The sequence below is a fragment of the Hemitrygon akajei genome, unplaced genomic scaffold, assembly GCF_048418815.1.
Source record: "Hemitrygon akajei unplaced genomic scaffold, sHemAka1.3 Scf000147, whole genome shotgun sequence".
Classification (NCBI taxonomy): Eukaryota; Metazoa; Chordata; class Chondrichthyes; order Myliobatiformes; family Dasyatidae; genus Hemitrygon; species Hemitrygon akajei.
The window spans coordinates 572,441-598,498 of NW_027332033.1; the positions used below are offsets into that span (position 1 = coordinate 572,441).

General features: G+C 43.7%; 1 protein-coding gene across 5 annotated transcripts in view; it reads left to right on the top strand.

Moving 5' to 3' along the window:
- The window catches only part of LOC140723924 (NACHT, LRR and PYD domains-containing protein 3-like), a 37,956-nt gene that overhangs the window by 2,917 nt on the left and 8,981 nt on the right, over positions 1–26,058 (top strand). Inside the window, exons 1-4 of one of the 5 annotated variants that reach the window (XM_073038465.1) lie at positions 6,817–6,929; positions 11,446–11,613; positions 20,498–20,576; positions 22,886–22,978. In XM_073038465.1, the coding sequence (XP_072894566.1) occupies positions 22,918–22,978 (61 nt within the window). In that variant the 5' untranslated portion in view covers positions 6,817–6,929; positions 11,446–11,613; positions 20,498–20,576; positions 22,886–22,917. Of the gene's footprint in view, positions 1–6,816; positions 6,935–8,920; positions 9,018–11,445; positions 11,614–20,497; positions 20,577–22,885; positions 22,979–26,058 lie in introns of those variants that run through there. The other 4 variants (XM_073038464.1, XM_073038466.1, XM_073038468.1 and 1 more) reach the window with 4 other exon arrangements.

Below are 26,058 nucleotides of genomic sequence, written 5' to 3' on the forward strand. Positions count from 1 at the left end.
CCACCGTTCGGAGAAGATAAGACGGTATTGTGGTGCAGGGGGTGGGGGGGATGGTGGATGTTGAACAGCGGTGTTGTTTCATGATAAATTCTTCATGCTGTCCGTATATAGTGGTCTTGCCGCACCCTTGTTCTCCCAATCACAACATCCAATGATTGAGTTCTGTCGGTGCTGCTTACCGAGAGGTTCTCCTCATTGATCCGGACGGCACTTCACATACCGCCAGAGCAGATGTTAAGCAAGCATACCATGTACTGAATGCCGCGACCAGCAAGCAAGGAACTGCCTAACCTGATGACTTTCAAATCATTGCGGGGGTTTCTATCAGGCTTATTTAAGGAATTGTCGGCTTATTTGTCATCAGCACGTCATCCACAGTACCAGGGGCTCCCGCACTCTCGACCACTGTTGGAGCACGATCAGGAAAGCCTACCATTCCACCCCCTGACCATATTTCGGGCATTCTGAACGTCTGATTTTCTTTCTCCTACCTCCATCCAGGCGGAGGGTGAGGAACAAGACACCAGATGTATCGGCAACAAAGTCGTGGGAATCAGAGGGCCGACTTCTGAATTGCTTCGAGGCGATAGACAGAAACAAAAATGACCCAGGACTCAGAAGAGAATCTGAATGTCACAATCTTTATAAAGACACTGGAGAACGAGTGTTTCCCACTGATTCATTCAGAGTCCAGAGTGTTCCTTAACCTGAAGCACTGGGTGAACAAGAGATCTGCAAAGTGCTGTGCAGTAGATTCGTGGCAATATTTATCACATTTATTCATTATGTAGTGTTCTCGCACAGGTGTAAAAGAACTCTGAACTAAACACCAAGCATAAACCAGTCAACGAGGCGGAGAGAGACTGGGATGAGGTAGGGAAGTGTGAGTCAGAGAATACGGTCCATAAATACACTGAGAGATTAGAGGACTTTCCTACCTGCGAGGCATTCTGGGATTAGAGAGCTTACATTCTATAGTCCCTCTGAAACAAGCAACCCGTGCCATCTCTCTGACCTCTCCCACTCCGCCTGTTTGACCCGAGTCCTTCCCACACCGCATCCGCGATCTCACTTTCTTCAACCGGTCTTCGCGATATTCATCCTCCGTCCCCGTCTCTGTGACCACAAATCACTGCTGTTGTAACGAAAGCGCAGTGTGGTATCATGAAACTCTCATACAGAGTCATGTTAGTAACGGAACACTCTGGGCAATTTCTAGCGTTGGAGGCAGGAACCGAACCCACCCAGGAAGAAAAATACGGAGACTCGAAAGCCGGCGCGGAGACAGCGCCTAGTACGCGCAAGAGGTCCAATCGACAATGGCGGTTCAACTCTGTTTTGCTTCAGGATTTAAATTTTGTTAATTTCATTAAAGAACCGATTGTATTTTTCTTTTCAACTAACTCAACGGAAGAAATTTCCGGTGGAACATTATGGGATACCTTTAAACTATATAGCCGTGGGCAAATTCTTTTCATACTCTGCAGGAAGAAAGCAGAGGGTGGTAGTGGAAGGAAAGTATTCTGCCTGGAGGTCGGTGACTAGTGGAGTGCCGCAAGGATCTGTCCTAGGATGACTGCTGTTTGTGATTATTATAAATGGCCTGGATGAAGAGGTGGAAGGAAGTTTGCAAATAACACGAAGATTGGAGGAGTTGTGGGTGGAGCTGTAGGTTATCGAAGGTTACAGGATGCAGAATTGGTTGAAAAGTGGCAGATGGAGATCAATCCGGGGAAGTGTGAGGTGATGTATTTTGGAAGGACAAACCAGAAGGCTGAGTGCAGGGTTATTGGTCGGTTACTTAAAAGTGTGGATGAACAGAGGGACTTTGGGGTTGAAATCCATATATTCCTCAATGTCGCTGCACAGGTTGATAGGATAGATAAGAAGGCCTATGGGATAATAGGGGGATTGAGTTCAAGGGTAGTGAGGACATGTTGCAAATCTACAAACCTCTGGCGAGAGCACACTTACAGTATTGTGTTCAGCTCTGGTCACCTCATTATAGGAATGATGTGGAAGCTATGGAGACAGTACAGAGAAGATTTACCAGGATGTTGTCTGGATTTGAAATCAAGTCTTATGAGACAAGGTTAGCAGAGCTGGGACTTTTCACTTTGGTGCGTAGAAGAATGAGAGGGGACTTGCTAGAGGTCTACAAGACTATGAGAGGTATAGATCAGATGGATAGTCAGTTCCTGTTCCCCAGGGCACGAATAGCAAACACCAGAGGTCATAGGTACAAGGTTAAGGGAGGGAAGCTTAGGGGAGACATCAGGGGTAAGTTTATTACACAGAGGTTTGTGAGTGCCTGGAATGATTTGCCAGGGATGTTGGCGGAGGCTAAAACATTAGGGGTATTTAAGAGCCCCTTGGACAGGCACATGAATGAAAGAAATATAGAAGGTTACGGGGTAGTGTGTGTTTAGTACATTTTTAAAGGAATATATGGGTCGCCACAACATCGAGGGCTGAAGGGCTTGTACTGTGCTGCAGTATTCGAGTGTCTAGTGTCTAGAAATCCCACTCATAGCAGATATTTCAAAGGTTAATTTATTATCAAAGCATGTATCCATATACAACTCTGATTTTTTTCTCCACCAGACAGCCATGAAAAAAAGAAAGAACATGAACGCCGTTCAGAGAGAAACATAAAATCCCCCCCACACACACACACACACACATGAATAGAATGGCAAGCCGTTCGTCAACCTCAAAAAACTCCTCTCCCCACACAAAACGCAACAAGAACATCAACACCCCCTCTCCCCCAAAATAAAACCTAACGCCGCACAAATGTGGAGTTGGTGTCACCAGTGTAGAGGAGGCTGCATCGAATTAGGAGACCACAGGGGGATTCGCAACTGAATTGTTGCCTCATCTGGAAGGATGTTTGGACAATGGAGAGATTTCAGCCGTCCGGCTCTTTCACTGTGACATCCCGAACTCAAAACTAAATCCATCCAACCAAGTCTGGGCGAGGTTTTATGACCAATAAACTTAATTCCTTTCTGCGCTCAGCTGTTCAAAAGATTCACTGACTCTGAGAGGAAGGGGTATCTATGGTCCACACTGTCAGGGTGCTGAGTTTATCAGGAGACAAAGACTGCAGGGACGAGAGGTTTTCTGTTGACTAATACACTGTGTGTGGACCCCGCTGCCAATTCTGGTGTTGTGACCCGAATCGAGACAAACACCACGCTGCCCACTCCACCAACAACACGGCACAACCGGACACATAACAGGGGACTTTACATCCCACAACACTGGATTCAGTGATGAAATCTGTGATTAATGTCGTTGTCCCACGAAAATCATAAGAATCGTCCATTCAGGTGTTTTTAAATACGAGCTCTCTCCCACAAGTGGCGTCACCCACACACTGCCGTCAACAGAGGATTCTGGAGCTGAGCAATCCCATTGGTGCGAAGTGATGTCAATCACTGCTTACAGCCAATAGCGGATGGAAAGCATCCAAGAGGGCGATAACCCCGCTCCCTCGGCGAGCACCTCGTCAAAGCGGAGCCAACCCCAAAGGAAATGTCCCTCTTTTTGATTTATTTCCATTTCCCTCCGAGGGAATTTTCGGCGCTTGTGAAGTGTCTCCTGCGGCCGGATTTTGATGTATCGCTGAGAGTTTGGAGGAAACCGCTCGGCCCATCGGCTTGAATAAGCTCCCGGGGGATTTAGGGATCCCGGCAGAAGACGGAGGGGAGGGGGATTTTATTGAAAGGATACCGATAGTGTGAGAAGGAGCAAACACGATATTTGTCCCGGTGGGGATAGGAGGGGTTCAGTTATGGAAATGTCTGAGACCATGGTGGTGGTGAGCTGGAGGATAGACACCAAAGACTGTTGACCTCCAAGTCGGGCCAATGGTCTGGGAAAAGTCGGGATAGGAGTGGTGTTAGGGGGCAATGATGGACTGGCCCGGGATCTTATTGAATGACAGTACAGGCTGTAAGTGCCGACTGGCTTGCTCCTGTTCCTGTTGTCTCTGTGTTTAAGGAGATGGAATAACCAAATCTTTCCTGGGTCTGCAAGATGTTTCAGTGTGTGTTGTAAGGACCGGTGGTTGGAGCCCAGTTTTTCACAAACTCTATCAGCAATCTGACCGAGAGACCAAATCGAAGATTTCTAAGTCTGCTGTAGACACGAAAGTATAGTTATATACTGATAATGACACAAACGTATATTAAGATATTTTTAAGGACATAAAACTTATATCTCTACATTGTTGATGGGATTTCTGTTAGTTATTGATACATTATATATATTATATATTATTGATACATAATATATAGATTATATCATTTCATACAACCTGTATTTAATGACATAAAACACATTTCGATATTGTTAATGTACATTTTAATATTGATCATGACACAACGTATTTTAAATATCGTTAATGACATAAAACATATTTATAGACTGTTACTGACAGAGAATCGTATAATTTGTGTTCCGTGTGTTATCTGAATGTACTTGCCTGCGATGCTGTTGCAAGTCAGTGTTTCTCTGAACCTGGGCCTTCCCGTACTTGTGCACTTGGTAATGAATTCAACAGGACCCCACAAAACTCAGTGAGATTTGATTATCATCTTGTCATCTCAGTGGGTCAGATGTAGAGACAGTACACTGTTAAGTACAAGAACCTGAACATTGTTGATCAGCAGAAGTATCTTGGAGTCCAAGGTCACCGCTCCCTGAAAGAGACTACTCAGATCGACAGAGTGGTTAAGAATGCAAATGGTATGCTTACCTTTATAATCAAGGCGTTGATTTCAAATGTCAGGAAGTTATGTTAAAGCTCGAATTAAGCCACATCTGGAGTATTTCACACAGTTCTTGTAGCCTCAATCTGGGAAGAATGTCGAGGCTTTGGAGCGAGTGCAGGCGAGCTTTACCAGGAAATTTCCTGGATTACAAGGCATGCATAATTTCAAAGGGCATATGCAAAAGTTTACATTGGTTCGTTCTAGCTTTTTCACTTTAGGATCATTTATATCATAGTATGTACTGTAAATTCAGTCTATTTCTGTAGGACCATCAGTGATTGTCCTTGATGTGTTCTTCCACCAAGTTCTATCTGCTCATTCTGTGCTCATATTATACCTGTAAGTTATCAATAATTATATATCAGCAATCTTTCTCCTACTCTCACCTCATTGTGAAGTATTCTGCCTTACTGAGTTATTTCCGCGCTCAGTGTTTGTTACCTAGAACTAGAAGAGGATTTATTGAATACAGCATGAGGTAGGGTAAGGGCAGCCATTTCAAATTTTAGTTTCAACGGTATGAAATGGCAGCTGTGCTAATTTTATATAAAGAGACTTTACAGGGCAATGTCAGGGTAGCTGTCTGTCACCTGAAGTTTAATTGAAGTTGGATAACGCAACAAGACAATGGTCCGTAAGACAAGAGTAAATAGATAAGACAATAATTTCAAAAGAAAATTTCGAGTTTTGGAATGGCCAAGCCAAAGCCCTAACGTTAATCCCATAGGAATGTTGTGGAATGGCCTGAAGCAGCAGTTCAGGCAAGGAATTCCACCAACATCCCAGAGTTGAAGAGCGTTGACTGTGTGTACTGAATGAAGAGAAAACTAATGATGATCCCTTTTCCATTCTGGTTCCATCTGCTCATTCCCCACACATCTTCGTTAAACTCTGTCCAGCCTGTAACCCACCATCCCAATGATATACATCAACCATCTTGTTTAACCTCTGTCCAGTCTGTGTCCCACCATCTCAATGATATATATCAACCATCTTGTTCAACCTCTGTCCAGTCTGTATCCCACCAGCTCAATGATATATATCAACCATCTTGTTCAACCCATGTCCAACCTGTATCCAACCACCTCAATATGTATCAACCATCTTGTCAACCTCTGTCCAGTCTGTATGCCCTCATTTCAGTGATATATATATATCAAACTTCTTGGCAATTTCTGATCAGTTTTTATCGCATCAATAATTACAATTTTAGGTTCAACGTTACAAAATGGCGAAGTTTTAATCTTGACAGCATTTAAAGTGAGTCTGTTATTGCATTTAATTTTTGTCATTTTTGGAGAGCCACTTTCTCTGTTGCCAGGGTAACAGCCCATGTGACTTGCAGGGAGTGGTGCACGTTTGTATCGCTCTCTGGTCACGGTCCCTCAGTGAGAGACAGCGGCCTCGGGAGCAGATGTAACAGACTGATAGTGGGGTGGGGAGGATTTTGTGAGCAGTGAATGTAACGACTATTAACTCTGTGTTGGAATGAAGACGAAACTAATGAATGTGGGCATTACATTTCTGCAACGTTGTTCAGACCGTCACAAACATCCTGTAATCAGTCAATAATTGTGCATAATTTAAAGTAAAAGGAGAAAAAGCTGGAAACGTTCAGCAGATCGGGCAGCAACTTGGACAGTCCCAGTTCAGATACTGGGTCTTCCACAGTTACTCTTTCCACAAATCTAATCTGATGCAACGAGTTTCCAGCACTATTATTTCAATTTTATAGTAAAAGCATTTTATTCCTGTTAGCCTACAGGAAATGTGATGACCAGTTGTGCTGGGCAAGACCTGATTTAACAAAAAGATCGTGATAAATTGAATCCGGTTTAGTTGCAGGGGACAATGTGAAACGTATCCCCGGTATCTGGTGACTCACGCCCAGGTTTTCCAGCCTGATCATTGGTCCAGTCAGATGACCATCAGGTTCCCATTCTGCCATAAGTTGACGCAGTGTTAGTTTTTGAAATCTGATTGGCCGAAACACTGCATCATATTACCGGTAGCAAGGAGTCCTTGGAGAGTTGCTGTTTGGACTGTAATCATTGAAACTACTACTGTCTCCTCATTGTGAATTATTTTGCCTCACTATCGGTGTTTATTAACTAGAAATAGCAGAGGATTTATTAAATGCAGCCTGAGGTAAGGTAAAGGCAAACATTACAATTTTAGTTTCAACGTTATAAAATAGCTGTGTGTTAATTTTATATCAAGTCATTTTACGGGAGAATGTCAGGGTAGCACTCTGTCAACTGAAGTTTAATTGAAGTTGGATAACGCAACAAGACAATGATCCAGAAGACAAGAGTAAATAATAGAATAATTACAAAAGAAAATTAGAATGGCCGAGTCAAAGTCCTAACGTTAATCCCATAGGAAAGTTGCGGAATGGGCTGAAGCAGCAGTTCCGTCGAGGAATCCTACCTCGAAGCAGCAGTTCCGTCGAAGCAGTTTTGTAAGGCGGAATGACATAAAATTCTTCCAGGCCGATGTGCAGGAAGATCAGCAGTTAACGGAAGCATTTGGTTGAAGTTATTGCTGTACGCGGGATTGGGGGCGCGGTGTCACACCAATTAATGAAAGCCAAGGTTCACAGACTTATTTTGAACAAGTACATGCAATATTGAATGATGTTAATATTGTCATAACGAGACTCACAGCGTTTTAAATTGACTCTGTTGTTTACATTTTTTTCACTTTTGGAGAGCCGCTTTCTGCATTGCCAGGATAACAGCCCATGTGACCGGTACGGAGTGGTAAACATTTTTATCGCGCTCTCGTCACCGTTGCTCAGTGAGAGTTAGTAACGTCAGGAGCAGATGTAACAGACTGACAAAGGGGTGGGGATGATGCTGTGAGCATTGACTGTGTGTACTGAATAATTCCTGTGTTGGAATGAAGAGAAAACTAATGATGATCCCTTTTCCCATCTGGTTCCATCTGCTCATTCCCCGCGCATCTTGTTTAACCTCTCTCAGACCTGTAACCCATCACCACAATGATATATATCAACCATCTTGTTCAACCTCTGTCCAGTCTGTATCCCACCACCTCAATGATATATATAAACCATCTTGTTCAACCTCTGTCCATTCTGTATCCCACCACCTCAGTGATATATATCAACCATCTTGTTCAACCTCTGTCCATTCTGTATCCCACCACCTCAGCGATATATATCAACCATCTTGTTCAGCCCCTGTCCATTCTGTAACCCACCACCTCAATGACAGTCTGTATCGCATCAATAATTACAATTTTATTTTCAACATTACAAAATGGCAAAGTGTTAATCTTGACAACATTTAAAGTGAGTCTGTTATTTCATTTAATTTTTGTCATTTTTGGAGAGCCACTTTCTCTGTTGCCACGGTAACAGCCCATGTGACTTGCAGGGTGTGGTGCTCATTTTTATCGCTCTCTGGTCACGGTCCCTCAATGAGAGACATGGGCCTCGGGAGCAGATGTAACAGACTGATAGTGGGGTGGGGAGGATGTTATGAGCATTGACTTTATCGACGGATTTATCCCTGTGTTGGAATGAAGACAAAACTAATGAATGTGGGCATTACATTTGTGCAACTTTGTTCAGGCCGTCGCAAAGATCTTGTAATCAGTCAATAGTTGTGCATCATTTAAAGTAAAAGGAGAAAATGCTGAGACCGTTCAGCAGATCGGGAAGTAACTTGGACAATCCCAATTCAGATACTGGCTCTTCCACAGTTTCTCTTTCCACACGTCCTATCTGATGAAACAAGTTTCCAGCAAAACTATTTCAATTTTGTATCACAAGCATTTTATTCCTGTTAGCCTACACAATTGTGCTGGACAAGACCTCACTTAACAATAAGATAACGATAAATTGTGTTCAGTTTAGCTGCAGGAGACAATGTGAAACGTATCGCTTGTATCTGGTGACTCACGCCCAGGTTTTCCAGCCCGATCATTGGTCCAGTCAGATGATCATCAGCTTCCCGTTCTGCCATAGGTTGATTGAGTGTTAGTTTCTGAACTCTGATTGGCCGAAACACTGCATCATTTTATCGGTAGCAAGGAGTCCTAGAGTTGCGGTTTTGGCTGTAATCCTTAGTACTTATACAGATAGGACACGATGTTCCTCCTTCCAAATGAATCAGAAGTCTCGGGCATCTGGACATTGGTTGTGGGTATATCCCTGAATACACCACTTGCTGTGAGATGTGTGGACGATGTGCGAGGCTTCTGGCGTCGGTAAGGGACAGGTTCAGCTGTGTGACCCTGTGAGGCTGGGTCATGGGATATCATAGTTTTAGATCAAGTAAAATGGACCCGGGGGTCAACTTGCCCAGGTTTATGATGTGTTGAGCGAGTATTTCTGGTCTGTGGGATCATTGTTCAAACCGTTTAAACAAACCACAACTTTTCGCACTAAATTGTTCTGGTATCAATTTGCCTGTTGTTCCTGGGAATCTGTTCAGTGCAGTTGTTGCTAACAAGGTCCACATGAATAATCTCAAGAATGATCGGCTTTATGTATGAGGAGCATTTGATGGTTCTGGACCTGTGCTCAATGGAGTTCAGAGGGGCAGTGGGGGTGGTGGGGGGATGTATGTTTAAGTAAACCTACCGAATGCTGAAAAGCCTGGATACAGTGGACATGGAGAGGATGTTTCCATTAGACAGGGAGTCTGTGATCTGAGAGCACCGTCTTAGAATAAAGACACCTGCTTTTAAAATTATGATGACAGACAGGCAGACAGACATACTTTATTGATCCAGAGGGAAACTGGATTTCGTTACAGCCGCACTAACCAAGAATAGAGTAGAAATACAGCAAAATAAAACTAGAAATAATTAATTAATAATAAGTAACTTATGCCAGGGGAAATAAGTCCAGGACCAGCCTATTGGCTCAGAGTGTCTAACTCTCCGAGGGAGGAGTTGCAAAGTTTGATAGCCACAGGCAGGAATGACTTCCTATGACGCTCAGTGTTACATCTCGGTGGAACGAGTCTCTGGCGGAATGTACTCCTGTACCTAACCAGTACATTATGGAGTGGATAGGAGACATTGCCCAAGATGGCATGCAACTTGGACAGCATTCTCTTTTGAGACACCACCGTCAGAAAGCCCCACAACATCACTGGCCTTACGAATGAGTTTGTTAATTCCGTTGGTGTCTGCTACCCTCAGCCTGCTGCCCCAGCACACAACAGCAAACATGATAGTACTGGTAACCACAGCCTCGGAGAACATCCCCAGCATCGTCCGGCAGATGTTAAAGGACCTCAGTATCCTCAGGAAATAGAGACGGCTCTGACCCTTCTTCTAGACAGCCTCAGTGTTCTTTGACCAGTCCAGTTATTGTCAATTCGTATCCCCAGGTACTTGTAATCCTCCACCATGTCCACACTGACCCTTTGGATGGAAACAGGGGTCACCGGTGCCTTAGCCCTCCTCAGTTCCACCACCAGCTCCTTAGTCTTTTTCAGATTAAGCTACAGATGATTCTGTTCGCACCATGTGACAAAGTTTCCCACCGTAGCTGTGTACTCAGCCTCATCTCCCTTGCTGATGCATCCAACTATGGCAGAGTCATCAGAAAACTTCTGAAGATGGCAAGACTCTGTGTTGTAGTTGAAGTCCGAGGTGTAGATGGTGAAGAGAAAGGGAGACAGGACAGTTCCCTGTGGAGCCTCAGTGCTGCTGACCACTCTGTCTGACACACAGTGTTGCAAGTGCACGTACTGTGGTCTGCCAGTCAGGTAATCAATAATCCATGACACCAGGGAAACATCCACCTGCATCACTGTCAGCTTCTCACCCAACAGGGCAGGGCGGATGGTGTTGAACGCACTGGAGAAGTCAAAAAACATGACCCTCACAGTACTCTCCGGCTTGTCCAGGTGGGCGTAGACACGGTTCAGCAGGTAGACAATGGGATCCTGAACTCCTAGTTGGGGCTGATAGGCGAACTGGAGGGGGTCTAAGTGTGGCCTAACCGTAGGCTGGAGCTGCTCTAGAACAAGTCTCTTCAGGGTCTTCATGATGTGAGAGGTCAATACCACTGGTCTGTAGTCATTGGAGCCACGGGGGCGCGGCGTCCTCGGCACAGTGACGAGGCAGGACGTCTTCCACATCACAGGAACCCTCTGGAGACTCAGGCTCAGGTTGAATACATGGTGAAGTACTCCACATAGCTGGGGGGCACAGGCTTTGAGCACCCTGGGGCTGACACCATCCGGGCCTGCAGCCTTGCTTGAGAAAAATCTCTTCAGTTAAAGGACGGCTGCTGTGTGGAACCTGTTGCCGCAGATAGGGGTGGAGGCTGCCCTTTGCGTATATTTATGGCAGGTTTAAATATGTTCGTGATTGCTCAGTAGCTTCAGGGTTGCAGAATGAAGGCAGGAATATGGTGTTGGAATAAAAATCATGTTTGAGTGGTGGAACAGACTCGATGGACTGAATCATCTAATTCTTCTCCTACATCTTGTGTTTGACCATAACTGAACGATGACTCCTTCGTATCCCATATCAGGCATTGGGAAGTACGAGGGGAAATTTCAGATTTGTTCTTTGAGATCGTTATATTTGTCTTCAACATTTAAACTTCGATAAACGGAAATATTTGTTTTCTCATTTGTATTGTTAATGTGCTTTATTATCTCTCTTGTTAAAGTGAGACCTGTGGTGAGAGATTTATTGGAAGAAAAACCCCAAATGGAAGCAAACCACGACTGAAGACGAGGGAACAGCAACAAGTGAACCAGCCCGAAGACTGAGAGCACCGACTGGAGAGAACCTTTCTGACTCAGGGTTTCCATTGATTCAGTCAGGAGAAAGTCTGGTGAGTCTCATTTACTCAAACACTGGTCCTTTAGACATTACATATCTATACAAAGGAAGGTAGGAAACAGTTGGAATGAAACTGAATGTGCCAGGTATGCCTCTGTCAGACCCAGCTGCAAACACTCCAAGTCTGGTAATGTGTTGTCAGCAGCCCAGCTCTTTAAAGCCACTCACATTCCCTCAGTGTTTGCTCATTTCAAGCTTTTGCGTGTTTTGAAATTGCTTTTGGTCAGTTCTGAGTGGGGAGGCGGAATGAGGGGGGTTTGTTTATACTTACTGCCTTTCAGAAATATAATTGCTTGAATTTAATTTGTGCCGACTTACTAACCATATCCTGTACCTTCTGAACCAAATTATCGATATACACGACAAGTAGGAATGGATGTAACCCCGGGAACATCACTAGCACGGAACTCAAATCCAAGAAGCAGCTTCTCACCGTCGGCTTCTGCTTCCTAACAATCATCTGTTTGCAGACTCTGTAAAAACTCTGAGGCCCTGTAACAACTCAATGTTAACAGCAAGATTAGACAGTAACTAATATAAAGAGGAACTTGCTGCTTCCTGAAAGGACGTGTATCATGTCTGATCCAAAGAGAAAGATCTTCCGTTGTTTACAACTTCATTTGCCTCGGGACCCATCCTTCCCGGTACGCTGCATCCGATAATTTGTAAGCCCCCAACCTCCCCCCACCCCGCCAATAGCCCCACATCCTCCCCATCGTTCACCCCACAATCGAACCCGTGGACAGAATCCCTTCACCCACATCCACACTCTCAACTTGGGTATCATAACTAACTGATCATACATTCCCGGCTCGGGCGGAAAACTGAAACCAGGCCTGCAGCACTGGCGACCTCGGACACCCTAGATGACTGGTTCAGTTCCGGCCCTTACGCACTGCAACCGACCTTCGATTTACACAAACCCGAGATCAGCCCCTTCCTCACCGCCGCCCGATCAGGAGAACCGCCGGTTTCCGTTGGGTTCGGCACTGTGCTCTGATCTGCAGGAGGTCCCCGCAGCGCCACCTGTGGCAGGATGTCGGAGGGACAACACAGACCGTTCGGGTGTGGGTTCATTCACTGTGACACCCTCCAAACTTCACATCAACCCCGTCCAACCGACTCTGGGCGAACTGTAACGACCAAGAGATATAATTCCTGTCATCGATCAGCTGTCTGACTGATTCACTCACTGTCGTGGTGTTTAGATTGCCGGAAGGCAAGGACAGCATGGACGAGAGGTTTTCTGTTAACTGAAATGAATCTGTGCTTCCTCTGCTAGCAATTCCTGTTTACAGCAGTAAAACTGTTGTTTATGAAAATACTAAACAACGAGACACTGCACGGGGGCCATCTCAAATCAGATCACCCTGGAAACTCTTCCCCAGAAACATTCTGGGCTTTGTGACCCAACTCGGGTCAAATACCACACCACCCACTCTACGGACAACATGGCAGAGCAGGGCACCTGGCAAGGGACTTTACCTCACACAGCATCGGATTCAGTGATGAAATCCGTTAAGTTTCCTTCGTTCTTCCCCTGAAATCATTAAAACCTCCACTAACCAGCTTTTGAATACAAGCTCTCACCCACACGTGACGTCACTCTGGCGCCCCCAGATAAAGGCATAAAATACTGGACCAGAGTTAGGCCATTTGGCCCATCTGACCTCACGTGCCTGAAGGATGCGGTGATAAGTGAGGTACTTAATGAATGCTTTGTTTCAGAGTTACCAATGAGATGGACAGTGATTGTGACGTAGCATAGTAGCATGGCAGTGTTCAGAAAGAGGTGTTGTTGAAGCATCCAATATATACCACTTTACCACAGGACGTGAGGGAGGAGTTTACAAGGACATTGGCAATGATCTTTGTGTCCTCTCTGGCCACAGGCGTAAAAATCATTAGAGGATGGCATATCTTGTTCTGTAATTCTATAAACGTAATATATATAATCCTGGGGATTATAGACCAGTGAGCGTCACATCGGTGCTGGGCAAACTCTTGGAATGGATACTTGGGAGGAGGAACTTTGAGCATTTGGAGAAATATTATCTTACTACGGGTTGCCACTTCGGCGTTTTGATGGTGAGTGGCGAAAAGGGTAGGGGAGGTGCCAGAAATAACTTTCCACAATAGATGACAGTCATGCACCGACATTTGGATCGACAGAGTCTGATCAGGAGACACCATGGCATTGTGTATGTAAAATTGTGTTTAACAAGACTTCGTAAGTTTTTTGAAGATAAGTGTCAATGAGGGTGCGGGAATGGATGTTGTACATTGAACTACAGTAAAGCCTTTGACAAGGTGCCAAAAGAAAGCTCGGTCTGGAAGATAAGTTCACATCCTGTCCAGGGAGAGAAAGTTAGATAGATTCAAGATTGCCTTGAAGGTAGTAAGCAAAGAGGGATGGTTGAAGATTTTTCCTTGAAGAGGGACCGCAAGGCTACAAGTTGGGACATTTGATATTCGTTATTTGATAGCAATGATTTGAGTACAAATGCACAAGGCTTGACCAGTAAGTTCACTAATGACACAAAATTAATAGATGGTGTTCATGATGAAGATTATCGTAGCTTATAGGGGATCAAATTGGATAAAGCAATTAAAAAGTAAAGTAGTGGGGCACCTATTACCCAACTACAGGAAATGTACTACCTGCTCTAATTATTTCCAGGACGTGTATTTTAGGAATTGCAGCTGTCCAGATAAGAGAGTATTTCCGGGATATTAATTAAGGGAAATATATTCGCCAGGATGGAGAGAGCATCTCTGGAAAGTGTCTTGTATTGACAGTCCCAATATTTATTCCCATCCTAAATTGGAATAGGTGAGTCGGTGGGATGGAAGGGGTTGCTTTCTGGCAAAGTAATTTCCAGAGCATTGTTGGGTAGGTTTTGAGGCCATTCCTGGGGAAAGGGACATTTGTGTATAATGGCCGATGGCAGTGTGGTTCCCGGTGGAACATCACTTGTCAAAGATCGTCAGCCAGGTTAAACCTCATTACAACCTGTATACCACGGGGAAGATAACTATGAATCCAAAAGGCAATTCACTACAGTTCCCAAACACGTTAAGTTTCTGTATGACCCTCCCATGTGGGACCTTGTCAAACACACGGCTAACATCCAAGTAGAAAATATCCATGTGTAACTTTATCATTTGTCAACTCCTGGAAGAACTCAATCAAGTTAACAAGATGCTATTTCCGCCGTCCAAAGCCTTACTGCTGATCCCTAACCCACCACAAACATTCTCTCTTTCATACTCCCATGGGGCAGAAGACATAAAAGGCTGAATGTCCGTACAACCTGCATTTATAAGACTACTGAATGGTCACCTACTATGTTATTATTGGCTCTTAATAATAATGAGACAATTTTATATTTAAACTTGCAACATTGTACATGTCGTACGAATAACCACTCACTTAGACAACCACAATATACTTACAGAAGAGCAGAAAGAATACTGTTAAGGTATGGACGGATATAAAGAACAACTGATAATAGATTATGCAATTCTATATCAAGCCCCGGGGAAAGCAGAACTCTTTCAATGTTATATTGTCTATCAAAAGCCGTTGGATTCCATCCCTCACTCGTGGTTAATAAAACTTCCTGGTACATAAACCTGACACTTACAATATCTGAAGCATTGACGGACAGTAATCGCTCTATTAACAACCGCAAAGGAACAGCTTCTGTTATCAAAATAAATGAAGGCATTTTCCAGAACGAAATGCTAAGCCCACTATGGTTTTGTCTAGCTTTAAAGACGCTCTCTAATTTACTGAATTGGACAGAAATCGGGTATCAAAGCAGGAAAAAACACTAATGAATTATACCTTGACACACCTGCTGTACAGAATGATTTAGAATTATTCGCTCTTGTATTAGTATAGCTAAAAAAATTAATTCAAATAATCTAACTAATTTTAAAAGGTACAAACATGAGCTTTGTACTAGAAAAGTACAAATCATTAAACATTACTAAATGTGCAGTAGAACTTGTAATGTATGACAGAGAATCAGGATTCAATACAACAGATTGATGGATATGAAACAAAAGCATATTAAGTATATCAGCAAACAAAGAAAATAGATCATTTTCTGATAAAGATAAATGCTTCATCAGAATTTACTTCAGGGCTTAAGAAAATCTGCCAAACTGAGCTGAATTTTAACAATATAACAAAGGCAATAAACGCGTTCACTCTGCCTGATAACGTCTTCCTTTGGCATGATATCTCAGTCTGCAACCGATCTGGAAAACTTTTTTTAAAAAAGGAACTGAAATAACAATCGAGTGCACTTAGATTAACAGTATGATGAAGAGCATTAACGGACATAAAATAGAACTACAGAACAGTTAGATAAAACTTCTCAGAATCAGAACCAGGTTGAATATCAAAGATGTATGTTGCGAGACTTATTGACATTTATTTATATATAATTTTATGCTATATATAAGTAATATACACACCCCCTTCTAGTCCATATTTAGTACATTACACTTCGGCAGTAATTGCAGGCTTGAGTTATGTGGGTAGGTCTCTCTCGGCTTTGCACATCTGGACACGGCATCTTTTCCCCATTCTTTACAAAACTGCTCAGGCTCTGTCAAATTGCATGGGAATCGTTAGTGAATTACACTTTTCAAGTCCAGATAAAAATTATCAATTGGATTGATGTCTGGACTCTGACTTAGCCATTCCAGGGCATTAACTTTGTTGTTTTTAAGCTCCTCCTGAATAACTTTGATTTTATGCTTGGGGTTATTGTCTTGCTGGAAAAATCTATTACCAAGATGCAGTTTTCCTGCAGATTACATCAGATTCCCTGCTTTTGCTACATTCATTTTACCCTGTACCTTCACAAGCCTTCCAGGGCCTGCTGCAGTGAAACATCCCCACAGCATGAATCTTCATCGTAGGAATCGTGCGATTTTGATGATGTGCAGTGTTAGGCTTACACCAAATATATAATTCAGTGTGATGGCCACAAAGCACAATTTTGATTTAATCATACCTTCGAACTTCAGGGTCTCCCAAATGCCTTCTGGCAAACTTTGGCCGAGATTCCATGTGAGTATACTTTTCAACAGTGGCTTTCTCTTTGCCACTCTCCCATAAATCAGTGACTGGCGAAGCACTCGGGCAACAGTTGTTGTCCGCACAGACTCTACAATTTCAGCCACTGAAGCTTGTAAATCCTCAAGAGCTGTCATAGGTCTCTTGGTGGCCTCCCTCGCCAGTCGTCGTCTTGAACGGTCTCTCAGTTTTTGAGGACAGCTCCTCAAGGCAGATTTACAGCTGTGCTATATTATTTCCATTTATAGATCATTGACCTAACTGTACTCCAAGGATATTCAGTGACATGGGAATTATCCTGTAACAATATCCTGACTTGTGCTTTTCAATAACCATTTCACAGAGTTGTTTGCAGTGTTCTTTTGTTTTCAGGGTGTAGGTTTTGCCAGGATTCTTGCCAGGATTTTTGCCAGGACTCTTCAACAGCTGGACCTTACAGATACAGGTGTATTTTACTGCAAACAATTGAAACACCTTGACTGCACACAGGTGTCCAAAAGCAGATCTCCATTTAACTAAACATGTGACTTCTAAAACCAATTGTCTGCAGCAGTGGTGATTTGGTGTCATATTTAAAGTGGCCTAATACTTATACAATCAATTATTTTGAATTTTATAATTGGAATTGTTTTAGATCACTTTAAATAGATGTTTTCACTTTGAGTTAAGTATTTTTATGTTGATTGGTGTCAAAAAAGACACATTACATCAAATGTGATTGAACGGTATGAAACAATATAACATGGAAAGAGAGGACATAGAAATCTACGGATCATTACAGGTCCTTGCACCCACAATGTTTTGCTGACCATGTAACCCAGTCTAGAAAATACAAAGTATTGCTCTACAGCATAACCCTCCATTTTTCTGAGCTCCATATACAGTGGCATGCAAATGCCTGGGCACCCCTGGTCAAGGTTTCTGTTACCGTGAATAGTTAAGTGAGTAGAAGATGAACTGATCTCCAAAATTCATAAATTTAAAGACGAAACATTCTTTTCAACATTTTAAGCAAGATTAGTGTATTACTTTAGTTTTGTACAATTTTAGAGTGAAAAAAGGACTACCATGCAAAGGTTTGGGCGCCCCAAGAGTTCTGAGCTCTCAATAACTTCTACCAAGGCGTCAGACCTTAATTAGCATGTTAGGGCCATGGCTTGTTCACAGTCATCGTTAGGAAAGGCTAGGTGATGCAAATTTCAAAGTTGTATAAATACCCTGACTTCACAAACCATGTCCCAACAATCAGCAGACATGGGCTCCTCTAAGCAACTGCCCGGCACTCTGAGAAATAATATAAATGATCCCCACAAAACAGGAGAGGGCTATAGGAAGATAGCAAAGCGTTTTTAGGTAGCCGTTTCCTCAGTTCGTAATGTAATTGAGAAATGGCAGTTAACAGGAACGGTGGAGGTCAAGTTAAGATTTGGAAGACCAAGAAAACTTTCCGACAGAACTGCTCGTTGTATTGCTAGAAAGGCAAACCAAACCCCCGTTTGACTGCAAAAGAACTTCAGGAAGATTTAGCAGATTCTGAATGGTGGCAACACAAGTCAAGTCAAGTCACTTTTATTGTCATTTCGACCATAACTGCTGGTACAGTACATAGTAAAAATGAGACAACGTTTTTTTCAGGACCATGGTGTTACATGACACAGTACAAAAACTAGACTGAACTACGTACAAAAAAAAACAAAAAACAACAGGCTTACACAGGACAAAAACAAAAACAGTGCTGACATTAGAATGAATAATAAACGGGACAATAGGGCAAGGTGTCAGTCCAGGGTTTGGATATTGAGGAGTCTGATAGCTTGGGGGAAGAAACAGTTACATAGTCTGGTCGTGAGATCCTGAATGCTTCGGAGCCTTTTCCCAGACGGCAGGAGGCGAAGAGATTGTATGATGGGTGCGTGGGGTGCTTCATAATGCTGTTTCCTTTGCGGATGCAGCGTGTATTGTAAATGTCCTTAATGGCAGGAAGAGAGACCCCGATGATCTTCTCAGCGGACCTCACTATCCACTGCAGGGTCTTGCTATCGGAGATGGTGCAATTTCCAAACCAGGCAGTGATGCAGCTTCTCAGGATGCTCTCAATACAACGCCTGTAGAATGTGATGAGAATGGCGGGTGGGAGATGGACATTCCTCAACGTTCGCAGAAAGTAGAGACACTGCTGGGCTTTCTTTGCTATGAAACTGGTGTTGAGGGTCCAGGTGAGATTCTCCGCCAGGTGAACCCCAAGAAATTTGGTGCTCTTAACGATCTCTACCGAGGAGCCGTCGATGTTCAGCGGGGAATGGTCGCTCCGTGCCCTCCTGGAAGTCAACAACCATCTCTTTTGTTTTATTCACTTTAAGAGACAGGTTGTTGGCTCTGCACCAGTCCGTTAGCCGCTGCACCCCCTCTCTGTAAGCTGACTCGCTATTTTTGCTGATGAGACCCACCACGGTCGTGTCATCGGTGAATTTGATGATGTGGTTCGAGCTGTGTGTTGCAGCACAGTCGTGGGTCAACAGAGTGAACAGCAGTGGATTGAGAACGCAGCCCTGGGGAGCCCCGGTGCTCAGTGTAATTGTGTTGGAGATGCTGCTCCCGATCCGGACTGACTAAGATCTCCCAGTCAGGAAGTCTAGGATCCAGTTGCAGAGGGTGTTGTTCAGACCCAGTAGGCTCAGCTTTCCAGTCAGTTTCTGAGGGATGATTGTGTTGAATGCTGAACAGAAGTCTATGAACAGAATCCGAACGTTTGTGTCTTTTTTGTCCAGGTGGGTTAGGACCAGGTGGAGGGTGGTGGCAATGGCGTCATCTGTTCAGCGGTTGGGACGGTACGCAAACTGCAGGAGTTCCAGTGAGGGGGCAGCAAGGTCTTCATTTGCCTCATGACGAGCATCTCGAAACACTGCATGATGATGGAAGTGCGTGCAACGGGACGGTACACATGCACAAGTATGACCTTCATGTAACAGCCATCTGAGGAAATCTTTTCCTACGTCCTCACCACAAAATTCAGCGTCAGAGGTTTGCAAAGGCGCATTCAAACAAGCCTGATGCATTTTGGAAACAAGTCCTGTGGACTGATGAAGTTAAAATACAACCTCTTGGCCGCAATGAGCAAAGATATGTTTGGAGAAAAAAGGGTGCAGAATTTCATGAAAAGAACACCTCTCCAACTGTTAAGCACGGGGGTGGATCGATCATGTGTTGTAGCCAGTGGCACAGGGAACATTTCACTGGTAGAGGGAAGAATGAATTCAATTAAATATCAGCAAATTCTGGAAGCAAACATCACACCGTCTGTAAAAAAGCTGAAGATGAAAAGAGGATGGCTTCTACAACAGGACAATGATCCTAAAAACACCTCAAAGTCCACAATGGACTACCTCAGGAAGCGCAAGCTGAACATTTTACCATGGCCCTCATTGTCCACCGACCTAAACATCATCGAAAATCTGTGGATAGACCTCAAATGAACAGTGCATGCAAGACGGCCCAAGAATCTCACAGAACTAGAAGTCTTTTGCAAGGAAGAATGGGCGAAAATCCCCGAAACAAGAATTGAAAGACTCTTAGTTGACTACAGAACGGTTTTACAAGTTGTGATACTTGCCAGAGGGAGTGTTGCTAAGTACTGACCATGCGAGGCGCCCGAACCTTTGCTTCCGGCCCTTTTCCTTTTGATTGTTATTCTGAAACAGTAAAAGGTGGAAATAAAAAAGTAATCTTCTTTAAAATATTAAAGAAATGTGACATCTTTAACTTTATGCCTTTTTGATTTCAGGTCATCCTCTACACTTTTAAGGTGTTTGGATGTCGTTACAGAAAAGATGTCAGAGATACATTTTTATTTACGCAGATTGGTGAGTGCAAGGAATGGGCTGCCAGCGACGTTGGTGGAGGCGGATACGATAGGTTCTTTTATGAGACTCCTTGTTAGGAACATGGAGCTTAGAAAAATAGAGGGCTATGGGTAAACCTCGGTAAATTCTAAAGTAAATACATGTTCGGCTCAACATTCTGTTCCGAAGGACATGTATTGTGCTGTAGGCTTTCTGTGTTTCTGTGTTTCTGTGTTGCTGTGTTTCTATGTTTCTATGTCTCACAGGACCTGAACTCAATCCTACAGTTGATGGAGGCTATCACGTCATACGCTTCCTTAACAACACTGTCAACTTGCGCAGCAGCTTTGAGTGTCTTTTGGACACAGAACTCCAAGATCTCACTGATCCTCCACACTGCCAAGAGTCTGACCATTAAGATAATATTTTGTCTTCAAATTTGATACAACTGGTCACCGTCCTGAATGCGGAATTCAAACATCTATAACTATCTTTTGCTTTCTGTGAGCAAGCCAATTCTGTATCCACAAAACAACTTTCTGAATGAACCTTGCCTTTTGTACCTTATCAAATGCCTCCTGAAATCAATATACACCACATCCGCTGTTCTACCTTCAATGTCTTTTGTTGCATCCTCTGAGAATTTAATCAGGTCCGTAAGGCATGACCTGCCCTTGACAAAGCGATGTTGACTATCCCTAATAAGATTATGTGTCTCCAAATGCTCATGAATCCAGGCTCTTAGAATCTTCTCTAACAACTTGTCCATCACTGAAGTAAGATTCACTGCTATATCATTTACTGGGTTATCTCTAATCCCTTTCTTGAGTAAGGGAATACGATCTGAAACCCTGGAATTCTCTAGTACTTCGCCCCACCCTATTGATTATGCAAAGATCATCGTCAGATGTTCAGCAATCTCCTCCCTCGCTTCCCAATGTAGCCTGGGAAATATCTCCTACAGTCCTGGCGACTTATACAACTTAATACCTTTCAAAAGCTCCAGCACATCCTCTTTCTTAATGAAGATACATTCAATTATCTCAGAATATTTAAAATGCTCGACAGATTGAGAAATATTTTTTTGAGAATGTAGCGTGAATTTTAGCAAAACCAAGTTGCCATTTCTGGCGACCCCCAACGATTTGTTATGCTTGCATGGCGTTCCCTCATCTCCGATGCTGATTGTTACAAAAGTCAGTGATGTGCATTCCATTCTTTATTAGCAATTAACAAGCATACAATCGTGAAGCAATGAAACTGAAGTGTAGCCAAGTGTTAGTTCAATGTATTTGAATGGATAATAATAAAAGATCTGACATCCGCCTGTCCACAGCTGTGTACCGCATGGAACAAAGCACAAATGTCTAACTGGTTCCCTTTGCGTTTACCACGCCCTCACTGATGCGACTAGGTACCATAAAAACATCATAAATACGCATCGCAAAATACAATGCAGATGGAGAACAGCTACATGGCTCAAACACAAAGGCTTATCTCTGATGCAGGGTCTTCCACATGAAATATTAACATATTGACTGTCTTGTTGAATAATTCCAGTAGGTTGTTTTATTTATATCAAAGACTTTTGTCAATTTGCTGTTTTGGATGTATGGGGGGGTCTACATTGTGTTTAACAGGGGGCAATGTAAGTGTCTGATAACAGCCAGGTGATAAGCTCAAAGAAATCTTGACCGGAGTTTAGGTGATAATGACTGTCTTAAAGTACTGCCGGAGAAACCATAGTGGTTCAGGACACGATGTCACGATCTTTTGGGTGACATTACATTTTTCGGGATGTCAGAGTGTTTCTATAGACTCAAACAATATATTGCTAAATGTGTCAATGCCAAGGGATGTTAAACTGAAAGGAGACGGTGAGAATCAGGAATGACTGAGAAATATGCGTAACTCGGTGACGAGAGGAGGAGATGTCCCATTGGTCAGCAGAAATCTTTCAACCCACACTGCTGTAATAGTTGTCCATTACTCGCCATAGCGTCACCAATGTTAGGAGGACCAAAGCAAACGGCACTGTCCGCTCAACCTGCCTAACCATTCCATTGATAGGTTCCTCAAACGGAATTGCCCGCAATATAGCGAGCAGATGCCCTGAAGAATCCTGGCTCAGTGTACAATCCAGGGAGAGCGCGGAAAGGGTATTGCGTGACTTTGGGTGGATGGGTGCAGCTGAATCCGGCCTTGTCAAGACTTCAGTGGACAGGCTCAAGGTGGTCAGAAGTGTTTGCCTCAGTTTAAATAAACAAAACAGTGCTCTTCTTTACACATCAATTAATGTCTAACCCTGCTGTCAATTTTGTTTGTTTCAGAGCAGCAAAATCTGAACATAACAGCACTCAAGATGGCTCAGCGGGTGGGCAGCGGAGGAGTTACAGTGACGACAACATCAGGAAAAGTCACGGGTATGTTGGTGAATTATTTTAATTAATAAATATTGTGCTGACTGCGTGTCTGGATTTTACTCAGTACTGGCAATTCACAAAAATATTGTGAATATCTCTCGGGGAAACAGTCACATGTGTAAGGAGTAAAATTTTTGTCTCCTCTAACAGATTGTGATGTACATTAAAATAGCGAGTTGCTCCAGAACACAAGACTTTCTGCAAATGACACACAGAATAGTGGCAGAACTCAGCAGGTCAGCTAGCATTCATGGAGAGGAATAAACAATTAACCTTTCGGATCAGGACCACAAGGAATAGAAAATAATGTGACAATATATAGAATTTCTGTCCACTCCCTTTCCAGTCCGATGATGGGCCTTGGCCTGAAACGTCGATCGTTTATTCTCCTCCATAGATGCCACCTGACCTGCTGAGCACGTCCAGAATTTTGTGCGATATCCCAGAGATTTGCTGAGGAAGGGGTTGACCAGGCAGGCAGACAGTAACCCAGAACAAAACGGTGGTGATGGGCAGTACCAGGAGAGTGATGGTGATGGGTTACGATACTGTATTTTCAGGAATAAGCAGAGTACTTTCCAGACAGAGAGAACCATAGAACCATAGTACACTGCAGCACAGTACAGGCCCTTCGGCCCTCGATGTTGTGTCGACCCATATAATCCTTAAAAAATTACTAAACCCACACTACCCCGTAACCCTTTATTTTTGTTTCATCCATGTGCCTGTCCAAGAGGCTCTTAAATACCCCTAATGTTTTAGCCTCCACCACCATCCCTGGTAAGTCATTCCAGGCACTCACAACCCTCTGTGTAAAAAACTTACCTCTGATGTCTTCCCTAAACTTCCCTCCCTTAACTTTGTACATATGCCCTCTGGTGTTTGCTATTCGTGCCCTGGGAAACAGGGATTGGCTATCACCCCAATATGTTCACCGTTACTCTTCACAGAAAATCTCTGATCTCGCTGATAAGGGAGAGCGGGCGAACAGTTCTGACCTCCTCCTGAGCCTGTTGATGAAGAAAGGATCCCGCGCCCGGGGTATAACACAGGAATAAGCAATTAAGCATATAATATTGTGCCGAAACAGCTAAGAAATAAATCAAACAAAACCAAACACTAATCACTCCTTCCTACAACAAGTCCACATGCCTCCATCTTCCTTACATCCATGTGCCTGTCAAAACGTCTCTTAGAAGTCGCTAACAATTTGCCTCTACCACCTTAACAGGCATCTACAACTCTCTGATTTGAAAAAAAAAATACCCCTCACATCCTCTTAATCCAACACCCTCTCTCCTTCAGTTCACGCCCTCTAGGAATAGATATTTCAATCATAGAAGACTGATTCTCTCTGCCCACTAAACCAGGCAGCATCCTGGTAAACCTCTTCTGCTCCCTCTCTAAAGCCTCAACATCTCTCCGGTAGTGGGGCGATCGGAACGGTACGCAATGGCCCAGATGAGGCTGAAGCAGAGTTCATCAAGTTGAAACTTGACCTCTGTTTCCACCAACGGTTGTAATTTGCGTCGGGCGGTTCAGTTGTTGAGCCACCAGGATCTGACCAGGTAAATACTGGCACTGTGACAGAGATCACAGTGAGACACAGGGAAACGTGTTTACTAGAGGAAGAGCTTTCAAAGAAAGTGGAAGAAAGTGGAAGTGAAAGAAATTTTGAGAAAGTGGAAGAGAGCTGCTGAGTTTGCGGATCCCCACCGGAGTCTGAGTGGAGAAGGGGGCGATCTGGAGAATAGAAAAAAAAACATATTTCTTCACACAAAAAAAGTCAAAACCTTCTCTTGCCAGCCACTGCCCCCTCCTGAACACCCTCATCCTTCTAAAGTCCCGCAGTTCCTGCAGATTATCTTTTCTTAGAGTTGGGCATCCACTGAAGTTCCAGTCACAGAATAGTAATAATAGCATCACTTTAATTAGAAAAGCAGGTAAAATCCCAACTGGTCTGTTCAACCACAGAGCAGCAGATGAACCCCACTGTGTTCACATCTACACTCCCTAGTGCAAGCACAGCAACAGTGTTAGAGAGGGTGAGACTGGGGGACATATTCCTCAGCTCAGTCCACAGAAGCTGAAATTCCTGTCTGCCGGTGTTGTGTGATGGACACTATGGAAGGGTGAGAGATGGGATTTAGGACAGGGAAACCGAGGGCTGTGGGATCGCGGCAAGGAAGGTGGAAAGGACTGAAAATATCAATAAATAATATTGCAATTAGTTAAACTGTGACCGTCTGGATGGGAAGCTCACTACATCCATAAGCCCATCATGTCTGTGAAAATGGAGCCCGGGGCAGTACATGGGCTCAAGAGATTGTAAGGCTTCATCATCGCAGTCTGAGTTGGATCACTCAACTGCACATTTAACACAGGAGCGAGCGTAGGAAAGACAAATATCACACAACCTAATAATATTCCATCAACCCATGTTTTATCTGATTATTCAAAGCTCTTAACAGAAGTATAAGAAATCTCGGCCAAAACCTTGGTTCAGAGTCTCTCATTTACAAGAGCAAATCCCAAAGATAATGATTTAAATTTGGTACCAGAGATAGACCAATCAGGAAGTTTACAAACTACACACGTCTCTGTCACCTCTGTTAATGTTGTTCCTCTCCACATCCTATCAATGAAACCCTTTAGTTTCCCTGCACCAAGGGTTTGGTAAATCCGCTGCAGGCTTGTTCGTCACTATTCCTCATGTTGTTTGCCGAGGGAACAGCCACAACAGTGAAATTCTCACACCCATTTCTGAATATGAAACAGAAATACTCCCTGATTATTGAAGAGCATCATTTCTACCACCATTACATTCTCTAAAGTTAATATGTCCACAATCAGTGTTTTCCTACGCTCCCTATCACAACCGAATACATTGAATGGAGATCCCACACGTGTACTTGACAGGGTCCTGATAACCTGTGAGATTCCACACACCCCAGACAGGGTCCTGACACACTGTGAAACCCCACACACCCCTGACAGGGTCCTGACACACTGTGAGACCACACACACCCCTGACAGGGTCGTGATACACTGTGAGGCCCCACACACCCCTGACAGGGTCC